Here is a 15,700-nt window from a genome sequence, read left to right as displayed (position 1 = left end):
TCATGGGGATCCAACGTGACAGTGCAAGCCAAAGTGTCCTGTCAACTGTGAAGGAGGCCATGGTCGTCTGCTGACCCCTGGCTGGCACAGGGCAACTCACCTCAAAGCACCAGTGATTCTGAAACCCACCTGGAAGAAAAAACCAGCACACTCCTGACTCTAGGAAACAATAAGTGCTTACTGGGCACTCCTGACACTAGTCGAAGTGGTCGCAACACTCGAAAGGCACGGAGGGCTTTGACATCAAAGCCTCCAGATTTGCCGCTTGAGTGGTTCCCGCCTTCTGTTTCTTTGGTTAATTGTTCCAAAATTACACTAAACAATCTGAAAGAAGAGAAAGAGAAAGAAATGTTAGAGTCTGTTACCCCAGGGACGGAAAACAGGATGATAATCGTATTTATTTTTGAAAAGGGCTAATTCTGTGTGGCTGCTGCTTAAATAAAAGGAAGACAAAGACAAGAACTGGGCTGTGGAATTGGAATACAAACGACGCCATCTCCAAAATGATTGGGACAGGGATTAACCTCATCTGTTTTTATCGCAATGGAGCAACAGAGAGCAAGTCTGTTCCCAAAGAAGAGGGGACTCCCTGGGAACTCAATGATGACAAGTGGAACTGCTGCAAACTAAAATGACAACAGCCATCTTGGTGGCTACCATTCATGAGCACTTGCTATGTGCTAAGCACTGCACATACATTGTCACATTAATTCTCACAAAATGTTATGCAGCAGGAATTATGAACACCATGTTACACACGAGAAAACAAACTCGATAGGAATAAGTAGCTTGCCCAAGGTCACACAACTAGCAGCAACACATGTAAACACAGGCATGTGGACCCCACTAGAATGCAGGTTCTGTAACAGCAAGGAGTTTTAGTCTGTTCTGCTCATTTGTGCATGTGGTCTGTTCTAGTCTAGTGCCTATTACAGTATCTGACACATAGGAAGTACTCCAAAAATATCTGATGAATCAATCAATGAATGACTTCAAAGTCTCACATCTTAATATGTTATATGTAGTCAATGTAGTCACTAACACACACACCCCAACCTTCACCTTCATAGGGATATTTGGAGGATGTAAATCACAGATACTAAGGAGCTGTGCAAAGGCTAAAGGCAGTTACCTAAGGTAAGGTATTAATATCATCATTCTCTCTCTTGAAATGTGAATAATATTGTACCTGGCAGTCACAATAAATTTTTTCCTAGTCTCAGAACGTTCAGATAAATCTATTTTCAGGCAATCTGCTCATTTAACAGTGACTTTTGCTCTTTTAAATAAATACTCTTTGGAATTATTGCTCGTTTTTCAGAGTAAGTATAAAATTTGCCCATTTCAAACAGCATCAACTCTGGCCAATCAGATTGTGGGAATGACTGGCCCAGCAACAAAGAAAAGGTGTCCAAAGTTTAATGAGCAGACAAAGCAGAAACTGCCCCCACTGGCGTGCCTCTGGATTGCCAAGACACCGAGTCCATAAAACATCGGGTGGTCTGATTACAGCCCTGATTGGGTATAGTTGTGTAGTTCTGGGGCATTTATAGATCAGCCCTTTGTTTTAATAACAGTACAGCAATTAGCAACGAACCCAGCCAGGAGGGAAAACAAGCCCGGTCTCTACCTTTACAAAGCTTCAGATGGTGAGCTCTCCCTAGTTATGACTGAGGAAATAGATCAAATTTATGACAGGCTTCTCTCTCTTCAGCATAGTTTTTAAAAGATTACTGTAAATCCCTGCAGCAAGGCTAAAGTGAAAAGTCTCTCCTCCAAAACAAATTCATAGCTTCAGAAAAACAAAGAAAAAGAAAGAAAGAAAACCTCAAACTCTTCTGAAATGTGCAAGCCACAGGAATTTTCATCCCAAAGGGTTAGCAAAGTAATTTATGCAGGTAGTGACTGAAGACTGCTTTCAAGTATCCATGTTTTGCAACATATACATCATGGTCCCTTTATTCCTTGTTCTTCAGCAATGTCCTTGAAAACACATGAAAAATGTCTCTCTTGCCACCAAAGAGGCCAAGTCAGAGAGAGAAGCAGGCTGTGTTCCCACACAGTGCAGGGCTGCAAGGGGCCGGGGCTGGTTTCCACTCCTAAGAGTTATGAGATATTAGGAAAGTCCCTCTCCTTCTCTGGGCCTCAGTTCTCCTCTCTATAAAATGACAAAACTGGATTTAACGACTCAGAGAATGACCTTTCCACTCTAATATTCCGTGATTCTGTTCCTCACCACCACGCCTCTCAAAAAAAAAAGAAGTGCCATGGGCCTGAAGAGATAAGGACAGGATGAGAAAGGAGTAACTGACTCTAGATTGTTATTAAAAGTTTACCCCAAGGTGGGAGAAAAAAGACAAGGAGCTGTCTAAACTGACTGAAGTCAGAAGCACCAGAATGAGGAGTCACGTTCTTCAAAAAAAGCTTAAGTGATAGAGCCTGAATGCTTGAAATATATCTTTATTGAAAATTTAGAGGCATGGGATAAAAGTTGGCTTAGATCAAACTTTTCTCTAAAGGAATAACTTCAGCTCTGGCAGACACACTGAGTCCTCTTGTGGTCACATTAACAGTTAACATTTTAGAAATATCAATTACTTTCTTAATGTCTTGATTATTGGGAATCTGGACAAGAGCAATAGGTCACTGTTGGAATGGAAAAATCCAGTGGATTGAGATACAGACTGTAGTTGGAAACTTTAGTGAGTAGGAATTTGATTCAAATGAAGACATCATAGTTCTTCCTTTTCTTTTTTAAAACCTTTCTTCTGTTCTTTGACTCCAATTTCATGCATATTTTAGATAAAAAATAATCTGATGTTCTGAAGTTTTTCTTAGAGTCCAGTTCTACTTCAGTTTCCTATTTTTTTTTGCATTTTAAATCACTTTATATTGCAGTTTAATTTATCTATAATAAAACACACTCATTTAAAGTGTACAATGGGTTTTGAAAAATGCATAAGCCTAAGCAACAAACACCATGATCAAGATAGGGAAGATTTCAACATTTCAAAAGATTCTCTTGTGCCCCTTTTGCACAGCCTTGTACAGAGCTTCCCTTGAAGCTCAGCCTTGAGTATCCAGTGATTGGCTGTTTATCGCTAGAGTTTTTTTTTTCTTTTTCTAGAACCCATATCAATGGAATCACATAGTATGTTCTCCTGGCTCATCTTCTTTTGCTCACCATAATGTTTTTGACACTCATCCACGTTGTTTTATCAGCAGTTCATTTCTTTTTGTTGTTCTGTAATATCCCATTACACAAGTACATCACAATGAGTTTATCCATTCGCCCGTTGAGGGATATATGGGTTGCTTCCAGTTTTTCTCTATTATGAATAAAGTTTTTTTGGGGACATGTGTTTTCATTTTTCTTGGATAAACACCTAAGAGTAGAACTGGTAATATGGTCATATGGTAAGTCTATGTTTAACACTGTAAGAAATGGGCACATTTTTTCCAAAGTGATTATACCATTTTCCATTTCTACAAGTGGTGTATGAGAGTTCCAGTTGTTCCATATTTTGGTTAAGACCTGGTATGTTCAGTCTTTTTACATTTAGTAATACTAGTGGGTATGCAGTACTGTCACTGTAGTTTTAATTTGCATTTCTCTAATTACTAACAATGTTGAGCATCTTTTCAGATGTTTGTTGATGATTCACATATCTTCTTTTGTGAAGATCTGTTCAAATCTTTTACCTATTTGTTTATTGGGTTGTCTTCTTACTATTGGGTTGTAAGAGTTCTTTATATATTCTGAATACAAGTGTATGTATTGTGAATATTTTTCCCAATCTGTGGCTTGCTTTTTCATTGTCTTCACACTGTCTTTTGAAGAAAAGTTTTAAATTTTGATTAAGTCAACATTTTCAATTATTCTTTCATGGCTGGAGCTTTTTGTGTCCCGAGAAATCTCTGGCTACACTGAGGTCATAAAGATTTTATCCAATATTTTCTACTATAAATTTCATGGTTTTACACTGCTCAAAGAAATCAGACATGACACAAACAAATGGAAAAACATACCATGCTCACAAATAGGAAGACTCAATATCAATTAATTAGCCATACTGCCCAAAGCAATTTACAGAGTCAATGTTATTCCTATCAAACCACCAATGACATTCTTCACATAACTAGAAAAAAAAAATTTTAAATTCATATGGAACAAAAAAGGAGCCTGGATGGCCAAGGCAATCCTAAGCAAAACAACAAAGCTGGAAGTGTCACACTACCTGACTTCAAATTATAATACAGGGCTACAGTAACCAAAACAGCATGGTGCTCATACAAAAACAGACACATAGACCAACAGAACATAGCAGAGACCCCAGAAATAAGGACACACACCTATGACCATCTGATCTTCGACAAAGGTGACAAAAACAAGCAATGGGGAAAGGACTCCCTATTCAATAAACCATGCTGGGATAACTGGCAAGCCATATGCACAAGATTGAAACTGGACCCCTTTCTTATACTATATACAAAAATCAACTCAAGATGGATTAAAGACTTAAATGTAAAACCCAAAACTATAAAAAACCCTGGAAGACAACCTAGGCAATACCATTCTGGACATAGGAATGAGCAAGGATTTCATGACTAAGATGCCAAAAGCAATCACAACAAAAGCAAAACCTGACATATGGGCCTAATTAAACTTAAGAGCTTCTGCACAACAAAAGAAACAGGGTAAAAAGACAACCTACAGAATGAGAGACAAAGGTCTAATATCCAACATCTATAAGGAACTCAAACAACTTCTCAAGAAAAAAAGAAAAATCACATTAAAAAGTCAGCAAAGGACATGAAGAGACACTATTCAAAAGACATACATGTGGTCAAGAAGCATATTTTAAAAAGTTCATATTACTGATCGTTAGAGAAGTGCAAATCAAAACCACGAGATACCATTTCACACCAGTTAAAATGGCTACTCTTAAAAAGTCAAAAAATAACAGATGCTGACGAGGTTGCAGAGAAAAGGGAATGCTTATACACTGTTGGTGGGAGTGTGAACTAGTTCATCCATTGTGGAAACCAGTGTATTAATTCCTCAAAGAGCTAACAACAGAACTACCATTTGATCCAGAAATCCCATTACTGGGTACACACCCAGAGAAAAATAAACCATTCTACCATAAAGACACATGCATGTTAATGTTCACTGTGGCACTATTCACAATAGCAAAGACATGGAATCAACCTACATGCCCATCAATACAGATTGGATAAAGAAAATGTGATACACATACACCAAGGATTACTATGCAGTCATAAAAAAGAACAAGATCATTTCTTTTGTGGGCACGTGGATGGAGCTGGAGGCCATTATCCTTAGCAAACTAACGCAGGAACAAAAAACCAAATACCACACGTTCTCACTTATAAGTAGGAGCTAAATGATGAGAACACATGGACACAAAGAAAGGCCATTATCCTTTCTTCATGATAATGATTTTAATAAGGATTTACCTAGGTTTAAATCTAGCAACTTGCCGTTTGTTTTCTATTTGTCCTGTCCTTTGTTCCTTTTTTCTTCTTCCTTGCCTGTTTTGGATTTAGGGTTTTTTTAAAATTCCATTTAATCTCTACAATAGGCTTATTAGATATACCTGGGATTTTCTTTTTTAGTGGCTTCTCTAAGGCAAGTGTCAGTAAACATTTTCTATAAAGTGCCAAATAGTAAATATTTTAGAATCTGCAGGCCATAGGGTTTGTCACAACTACCCAACTTTGCCATTATAATACCAAATAGCCATAGACATGACTGAATGTGGCTGAATTACAATGAAGCTTTATTTGCCAAAGCAGGCAGTAAATAAAATACTTTGTCAATGGTGGGGGAAAAAAAGGCTCAAACTAGATTTGGTCTACAGGTTGTAGCTCGCCAATCCATACTCTAGGGTTTACAATATACATCTTAAAGGTATCACAGTCTATCTTCAGATAATATTTAATCATTCCAACTACTGTATAAGTACATCACAAGACCGTATGGCTATTTCCCTGTTCCTATTCTTCATGCTACCATTGTCATGTACTTTATTTCTATAGAAGCTATAGACATCACAATACACTGTTATTATTTTTGCTTTAAATAATTACCTTTAAAGAAATTTTTAAATGAGGGGAGAAATATCTGTATATGTACCCACGTATTTACCCTTTCTGGTACTCTTCATTCTTTTTTGTGTAGAGCCACTTTCTGGCACTCTTCATTTCTTTCTGTGTAGATCCACTTTTCTACCTTGTGTCATTTTCCTTCAGCCCTGAGGAACTGTCTTTAACACTGATTGAGGTACAGGTCTATTAGTCATGAATTCTGAAACTCTAGAATGTCTGAAAAAATTTTGATTTTGACTTTAACTCTGAAAGATATTTTACTGAGTGAGAATCCTAGGTTGACATTTTCCCCCAGTACTTTAAAGATGTCTCTCTATTGTCTTCTGGCTTGCATAGTTGTTGACAAATAGTCTGAGATTTTCTTTTCTCTGTTTTAAGGTTTTCTCCTTATCTTTGGTTTTTAACAATTTGATTACAATTATGATGTGCCTTGATGTGGCTTTTTTCATGTTTATTTTGCTCAGGCTTTGCTGAGCTTCTTGTGAGTTTCATTTTTCATCACATTTGGAAAATCTGGAGCTGTTTCTTCAAATTTTTTTTTCTGTCTCCTCTTTCTCTCCTCTCCTTCTGAGACTCCAAATATATATATGTTAGACCACTTCTTATTCCCCCACAGGCCACAGAGGCGGTATTCATTTTCTCCTCAATCATTATTCTTCATGTTATTGCTATATGTTCAAATTCCCTGATATTTTTTCCTTCTATAGTGTTTAAGCTGAGGTTAAGCCAAACCAGAGAATTTTTCATTTTGGATATATTTTTCATCTCTTAAAGTTCCATTTGTTTTTTTTTATATTGTCCCATCTTTCCTTACTATAATCAGGTATCCCTTTAAGTCCATAAATTTATAATAGCAGTTTTTAAAGCTTTGTGAAGTCCTTCTCTAATTCCATCATCTCTGTCATTTCAGGATCTGTTTCTACTGATGGAGTTTCCTCCTGGTTATGGGTCACATTTCTTCATATGTTCAGTGTCTGGATTTTGTTGTCTTCCTTTAAAGAATGTTGAGTTATGTTCTGGCAGGCAGTTCAGTTAGCATATCAGTTTGCTTTTTTTTTTGAAATGGAGTCTCACTCTGTCACCCAGGTTGGAGTGCAGTGGCACGATTTTGGCTCACTGCAACCTCTGCCTCCCAGGTTCAAGTGATTCTCTTGCCTCAGCCTCCCATGTAGCCGGGATTACACGCATGTGCCACCACACCCAGATAATATTTGCATTTTTAGTAGACGGGGGTTTCACCATGTTGGCCATGCTGGTCTTGAACTCCCGACCTCAGGTGATCCACCCACCTCGGCCTCCCAAAGTGCTGGGATTATAGGCATGAGCCACCATGCCCAGCCTAGTTTGCTTCTTTTCAGACTTCTTTTCAAACATTGTAAGCAAGGATTTCAGGTAGTCTCTGTACTCTAGAGCAGCAATTGGCAAACTTTTTCTGTAAAAGGCCAAATAGTAAATATTTAAATATTTTAGGTTTTGTAGACCTAAACTACTCAAACTGAACTATGTAAACAAATGAGTGTGGCCATGTTACAATAAAACTTTATTTATAAAAATAGGTGGCAGGCTAGATGGGCTAGGACTTAGCCCATTGGCCACAGTTTGCCAGCCCCTGCTCTAGAGCCAGTTTAGCACTACTACCAGTGGCCCTGTGGGGTCTCTACTGACAGTCCAGGGTGTTCAATGAGGTCTTTCCACCCTAATTAGTCAGAATTTGAATGCCTTCCACTCCTTTGTGAGCCCTGGTTATTATTCATTTTACAGCTCCCTGATCTTTCTCTTTTCCCTAGTAGTGGTCTTTCCTGGCCTCATGGACTCACAACTCCGTGTAGGCGTAGCTTAGCCCTCAGCCAAAACTGAAGGCATATTTATGAAGCTCTTTCTCTAAATAGCTCCCTCCCCTCCCCTATTCTGCCTCCCCAAACTCTTGTCTCTGTCTCCTTAACTCAATAAGACCACCATGCTCCACTTGGTTCCCTGTCCTTGTGCTGTGCTGTAGTGTGAAAAATGTCTCCAGGCAGAAATATGAGGTGATCATAGCACGGTGACGAAAGAAATGGGGCTAAGCATCTCCATTCCTAGCTGAACAAAAAGTCCAGTGGCAGAAGAGGCACAGCCAGATTATCCCAGAACCAACATACCTGCAAGGCTTCCGCTTGCCATTCCTCGACAGAGTCCACCAAATACAGGAAGGTACGGCACATATCTGCTACCTGTTCATTTTGGTACACTTCTTTTGCAATGATGCCTTAAATGACAATGTATTGGCGGTGGGGGCGGTTTGAAAAGCTAACTTGTTTCCCACAAGTCTAATTGTCCCACTGGGCAATTAGGATCTCATATTAACTTCCTAGGTTGAAAGGACCTAGGAAGGCCCACAACCAATTCCACTCTCCCAATACCCAGCAGAATTAGTCTCCAATGAAAAGGCAAAAGATTCATGATAAAAGGATAATCCACAAGAAAAATCAACTTGCTCAACTGCAAAAGGCAGTTCACTGAAGTCATGAAGATGAAAACAGAGAGGCTATTTACAGAAACATAATTTGAGGAGCAACTCACTTTACAGCTAGCATAACTAAGACTGGGAAAAAGGAGATATCTTATCTTCCTACATGGGTATTTGGTCCAAAGACCCAGCATTCCTGTAACATGGATTCATTTTTCTCTTCCTGGCAACATTTCCAGGTGTGGAAGGACTAAAATAACACAGGCCACTATTTTTTATTTTAACATTCTCCTTTCACTAAAACTACTGATGTCTTCTTCCTGCAACAGGATTTTGGTGGAACACCTGCTTGTCTGCATTTTCTAGCTTATTTCATTTTATGCCAGATACGTGACATTATCCAGACACTTGTTTCATTATTTAAAATGGAACAGTAGTATGCCAGAGTTTCTCCCACAAGTCAGCAAAAAAAAAAAAAAAAAAAAGAAAGAAAGAAAATTAATAGCTTTGCTCAAGGGATGTTAAATAGCAGAGTACCTTACTGCTATGAAGGTTTTATTACTTTTTACTTTTTTTAACTTAACATTGGCACTAAGTATTAAAAGCTCTACTCATTTGACTCTAATCACCAACAGGGTTGGTCTATTTCTGGAGATCCAAGACCGTGTTAGGTAAAGCCTCTCATATTAGGAGTTCAGACTCCCTTCTATAACATGTTACTAAAAACGGGAGTAACAACGAGAGAATTTCAAACTAGTATCTGCCCAGAGACTGACAGCAGCATCACCAGCCTTAAAAGAACTCCTGAGAGGTTCTGGTGCAACAGCTGGCATAAAAGAGCAACCACATTCCCTAAAAAGACTGTTTTGTTACCACCCCCCCGCAACCTCCACCTCCCATTTTCCAAATCAACATTTCCCCAAAGTAAAAGAGACTTACCCTACTATTACTATAACAAAATCCAGTAAATTCCATCCATTCCTAACATAAGCATTAGGATGTAGCAATAATCCATACGCTATAATCTTCAAAAATGTCTCGACTGTAAAAATAATCAGGAAGGCATATTCTACTTTTTCCTGTGAAGAAAAACAAAGAAACATACCAAAAAAGCAGGGGCAGGGGAGGAAGAGGAGACAGAAAAAGGAACAGAGATTAGAATCAACACCTTAGACATATAAGCATTTTCCTCCAAGCAAAGTTTCATTATGAGAAATGGAACAATTACACTGCCCCTGGGCCAGGAAGGCATTTACATTCTAACACTGAATTTCTCATAAGCAACTACGTGTGCAACATTTTTCGTTCCAGGCTGCATGACTGCATTTTGCCAACTGCCCCAATGCGTGTGATGAGTCTGCCTAGGACATAACAGGCATGTTTGTTATTTGCACACATTTGCAAAACACAGCATGCTTTCCTCCTGAGGTTGCCAAATCAGGTCCAGAAAAGCACAAGGGTACAACAAAGATTCCAATGGTGTCTTTGAACAGAAGAAATTCATCCTCTGGAAGAAATGAAGATGCATCTGTTTTGACCCTCTCTTCCTCTTGGGTTTATGTCTGAGTTCGAAGTCACAGTCAGCTTTGTCACTGAGTAGCAAGGTAACCTTGGACAAGTCCTTCTCCTCCTCTGGATATAAGTTTTTGCATCCACACAATAAGGGAAGTAAATTCAGGATGGCAAACACCCTGCCTGCTTATTGGCATGCCGCCGCCTCTCCCAGCTGAACTTGTGACAGGTCACCATGCACTTTCCCAGGAAACCTAGGCAGAGCCTCTGACCTTTCCTCTAGTATCCATCCCAGCAGCCATGCCCATCTGACTGCCACAGACCTCACAGGTGCTGCTCACGGGCTAAATGACTCGTAGAACCTTTCCAGTTCCAACCCATGCAACTCTATGAGCTGTGGAAAACATACCAATCAGCAAGTCTAAAAACTTTGACTCCTTCCTCTTTTATAAATGTTTTCTTTATACAGCTTCAGTTTCAATAGAAACATGGACCAACAGAGATGTGTGTAATTAACTTTGCAAGAGGCATTCCTCGGCATGAAGCTACTTAAATAACAAAGTATCATCAGCAACTGTAACTTTCCAATATGAACTATAGAGTCCTATACTGATATCAGTGGGACCCGAAAAGTTACCAATACCTTAGAGAAATGGAGGTCATGAAATTCACTCATTAAAATGCCTAGGGCAAGAGGTCAAAATAAAATAGGCTCAGGAAACACGTGAACACCACTTCTAAATGACAGGCACTGTACCAGGAGCCAGAAAAATGTCCCCACTATGGTACCTGTCATTTAGTCTGTTGGTGTGGGGGGGAGGTGTGTGGAGGGGGAAGTTTTGAATGTACACACAGAGAATTTCTCAAGAGTCACAAAAGTAGTAACTGACAAGAGCGATTCTGTATCTTCAGCCCTCCCATCAGGCCACCCCCGCCTTTTCACAACGGATTCCAGGGGGAAAAAAAGCACTTTGCTATATATTATCACTATTATATATTTTTATGCAATAGGCAAATGTATATTTGAAAATAAATTTTATGTTTCTGAAGAGAACACTTTTTATTCAGAAACATCTTTAAAAACACAAATTTTAGGATGATTCCCATAAGCCTGACCCTTTGAGGAACCGTCACCTATTAAATGTTTGCTTGCAGTATCCCCAACACCCTTGTGCATTTAAATGGGAGCCTTGCCTGTGCTGCCCCTGGGCTCCGGCTGTCTGCTGCCAGAATCGCTTCCCCTCTGTCACCGGCCGTGCCAGGCAGAACATCCCTTTGTCGTGCCACAGGTATCCTCCCTCTTGACCACCATGCAGCCATGGCCATGCATCCCAGTCTTTTCCCCCATTCTCCACTCTTCACTGGTCATATAACAGGGCTTCCTTCCAAGGACAGGGCTGTTGTGGTTCCTGTCATTTCTAAACACTTGCCCTCCAAAGCTCCCTTTGCTCCTCAGAACACCATTATAACAGTCTAGTGAACGAATTGTGTGTGTGTGTGTGTGTGTGTGTGTTTTGAGAGTTAGCCAGCATCAGTGTGTTTATAATTTAATTTAGAAAGCCTAGCTCATCTCCAACCTCTATACTCATGCCCCCTCTAGACTTCAGACCAGTCCTGTTCTCAGCCAGGCTCATCCCGTGCCCCCATGCCTTCTTCCCCCATGCCCTTCATACAGCTACATGAAATGCCACGCTCAGAGCTACGAGGATGCCCTTCCTTGCTTACTGTCCAGATTCCCCGTTGCCCCGTTCCCTGCCATATCCCCCAGAGGAGTGCTTGCTCGGGAGGCATGCAAGGCGTGGCTGCTGGAGGAACGATCACACACTCATGCCACTGCGGTATTCTGAGGAGCAGGGACCAGCATTGCCACTGGATAGAGGGAAAGATACAGGAAGGCCTCGATGAAGCCATAACATTAACTCTGAAAGCTCAAAGAAAAAGGAACTCTGTTACTTCAACCAGAGGCAAAAATCCCTGAAAATGCCAACCCACAGTGCTCACATCAGACCCTGACCACCAAAGGCAGATTGTCAATATGTTTGAGACTTAAGAGTTCTAAGGGAACCAGAGAAGCTAAAAACAGCACACTGATTTTACAATTCATCCCTTTTTATCCTTGCTGCTTTATTTACTAGGCCAGAGAGAAAAAAAAAGCTTTTGCTGCCATCAATATTCATAGCAGTTACATACCTACGTCAAGACAGCACACTATACTTCAGAGCAGAAAAACAAGGCAGAGAACAGACAGTACACCTCCCAAACAAAGCTTGTTTTTCCTCTCTGACTTTTATTTAGAAGAAATTTTGCCACAATAACACAAGGGCCATTAGTATAAATGAACTGTTTAACGTTCTTTTTCCTTCTCCTTTGCCCTCTCCCTGCTTTTTAAAGAATTTGGTTTCTCTTTCCAAAATCCTTAGTGAATTATTTGATGGGATTCTTCATAAGAAATACAAACTTCCTTTAATGCAATTCTTTATTACAGAGATTCTACCATGATGCCAACTGAACAATCACAGCCTGGAGAGCAGGCAGACCAGTTTGTCTAGAAGCCAATGTCATCCCGGTCCTCAATCCTGCCACTAAAAAGGAATCCTATGAAACAGGTATCCCTCCACATTCAACAAATGAAGTATTATTTTTAAATCTTGCAAAACGTCGTTCAGGAGAAGTGGGATAATTATTCGCTTTACAAAAGGATTGTTCATTTGAGAAAAGAATGTTGAATTAACAATTTGAAAAGGAAGCCAACAAGAAAGTCAGGTTCCTAACAGGCAAGGTGGGACTGTGGGCCCAGCCAAAACAGCTAGGTGAGAGGTGACACATAGAGGACACTGAGGTCTGTGGCCACGATTGATGGAAGCACAGAGGAAGAAGCACTGTCAAGGATGAAAGACTGGGATGGCAGAAGAAGGGGCCAGCAGGAACCCTCTAGAACCATACATGAAATGAGGTGTCCCTGGTATAAAAGGCCTGAGCAGGAGCTGTACCTTAACAGCCCTTCCCCAGGTACAGGGAAAGAGTAAATGATTCTTGCATCTCATCCCCCTCTGTGTGCCAGGCAGAGTCACACCTGTGGCACTCAGTCACCCACCAGCAGGGATTTCTTCTCCCTGGCAGGAGATCCTGAGTAGGCAGGGCCAGTCAAACCTTCCTTTAGAAAACAACGTCCAGAAACTACCCTATATATGGACAGATGTCCCCCAACTCCCTCCCCCTACCCCGCCCACGAGAACTCAAGCCACTAGAGAAACAAAGGCTGAAATCTAATTCTAAAACCTGATGTGTCTTCTTTAAACAGTGAAATTTCACCAACAGGAGAGGCTCTAAATCAGTAGTCTCTAAACTAGTTAATAATCTCCAAACCAGTTAATGCTGTACAGAATCTTGAGAAACAGAAACTGTCAACTAGCAGGAGGTGAGAGATGCCAAAATCCTTCATTAGACTTGGTACTTTCCTTTCCTATTTTAAGAATCCTCTTATTAGTGCTGTGGCATGAATACTTGTCCATCTGTCTATCCATCTATCCCTGAGCACCTCCATCCTTCTCAGCAAAGCCAGAACCCTGTCCTCACAGAGCTCCCAAGCTGCTGTCAAAAGGTGAACAGAGGCTTGATGCAGCCAGGTAAGAGTCACTTCTCTGTTTTGCTCTTCCACCCATGTGGCCCAAAGCTTTGGGAAGGCTTTCTGGCTTATACTCTGCCAGAAGTCCCCCTCTCCCACTGACACCTTCCATTCCTTCTGTGCCCTGCAGTCCTGGATTCTCTATTGAAAGGGGCCCTCTCTCTTTGTGTCCTTAACTGTAGCATCAGACATATGTAAGGCACTCATAGGTGCTACTAGAAAGCAGAGAAGAAAAAAACCGAAAGGAATAAAGCTATAGATCTAGACATGTAGAGGCTATTACAGCATGAGGTTTTATGATCCTAGCATATGTATTTAAAAAACAAAAACAAAAAACAGGATACATATGTATGTATCTAAGTTACCATAAACCCTTTTTAGAACAAGCCTGAAATAAAGAGTCAAACTGCTAGGACAACAGCTGATCTCAATATCTCACCTGGCCTCCCCTGCTATCCCAACCTGCAGCTTCTTGGTTAAGGATCTCATCCTTTCATCCTTGCCTAGATTCCTCTTCCAACTTTCCCACCTCTCCTCTGTCAGAGTGCTTCACTCCAAGTCATGGGCCAACCTGCTCCCTCCCACACATGCCAGCCACCTTCCCACCTCCATGTCTTTGCCCTCCCTGCTTTATCCACCAAGAGTGCCTGCCCCATGGACATGAACTTCCCTCTTTAGATGAATAAGCATAGAGCTCTGTGATACAGGGCCAAAAACGCACCCAGCGGGGTTGAATGCAAGGAACACAGGGCCTGGAGCCATAGATCTGATTTCTGCTAGTCCCAACTCAGCCACTGATTCATGCTGTGGCCCTGGGCCACAGTGGAACCATTCCACATCCTGTTCCCTTCTTTCTAAAACAGTCTCCCCAACCCTCTTTCTCATCAGACTACACTCTGCTTGCCCTTCAAGGCTCAGCTTAAATGACACTTTCTCAGCAAAACCTTTACTGACCTCCCAGACAAAATTAGAGCCTGCTGTTACATGCTGTCAAAGCCCATTATACTTTTTCACAGCCGTAATTCACAATAGAAATTTAAATTTTAAAAAATTACCTCTTTAACAGAAAGCCAAGAAATAAATCCAGGCATTTATGGTCAACTGATCTTTGACAGAGGTGCCAAGAATATAGAGTGGGGAAAGGACAGTCTCTTCAATAACGGGTATGGTAAAACTGGACATCCACATGCAGAGGAATGAAATCAGACCCTTCTCTCACCCCATATACAAAAATCAGCTCAAAATGGATCAAAGACTTAAACATTAAGATCTAAAACAGTGTAAGTACTACAGAAAAACAGAGTAAAAGCTTCTTGACATTAGTCAGGGCAAAGATTTTTGAGATATGAGTCTGTAAGCACAGGCAACATAAGCCAAAATAAACATATGGGATGGCATCTAACTAAAACGCTTACACACAACAAAGGGAAAACCACCAGAATAAAGAGACAACCTATGAAATGGGAGAAAATATTTTTAAACCATTCATCTGATAAAGGGTTAATATCAAAAATAGATAAGGAACTCAAACAACTCAATAGCAAGAAAACAATCTGACTTTAAAACGGGCAAAGGACCTGAATGGACATTTCTCAAAAGAAGACATACAAATAGCCAAAAGATACATGAAAAAGTGCTCAACATCACTAATCATCAAGGAAATATAAATTAAAATCACAATGAGCCATCACCTCACATTCATTGGAATGGCTATTGTCAAAAACACAAGTGATAAGTGTTGGCAAAGATATGGAGAAGAGGGAAGCTTTGTACACTGTTGATAGGAGTGTAAATTAGTACTGCCACTATGGAAAACAGTTATAGAGGGTCCTCAAAAAATTAAGAGTGGAACTACCATATAATGCAGTGATCCCACTTCTGGGAATGTATATACAAAGGAAATGAAATCAGTATGTCAAAGAAATATCTGCCACGCCCATGTTCTTCATAACATTATCCACAATAGCTAAGACATGGAATTAACC

General features: G+C 40.4%; 1 protein-coding gene across 6 annotated transcripts in view; it reads right to left on the bottom strand.

The window, feature by feature from the left end:
• Window positions 1-15,700, bottom strand: part of CACNA1D (calcium voltage-gated channel subunit alpha1 D) — a 319,566-nt gene that overhangs the window by 153,471 nt on the left and 150,395 nt on the right. For all 6 annotated transcript variants that reach the window (XM_003818729.6, XM_003818731.6, XM_003818730.7 and 3 more), the window contains exons 4-5: window positions 9,518-9,657; window positions 182-324 (exon numbers count right to left, since the gene is read on the bottom strand). In XM_003818729.6, the coding sequence (XP_003818777.1) occupies window positions 182-324; window positions 9,518-9,657 (283 nt within the window). The remainder of the gene's footprint in view (window positions 1-181; window positions 325-9,517; window positions 9,658-15,700) is intronic.

Source organism: Pan paniscus, chromosome 2 (assembly GCF_029289425.2).
Source record: "Pan paniscus chromosome 2, NHGRI_mPanPan1-v2.0_pri, whole genome shotgun sequence".
NCBI lineage: Eukaryota > Metazoa > Chordata > Mammalia > Primates > Hominidae > Pan > Pan paniscus.
The sequence above is the reverse complement of the archived record's forward strand: the minus strand, read 5'-3'. Positions and strand labels throughout refer to the sequence as shown.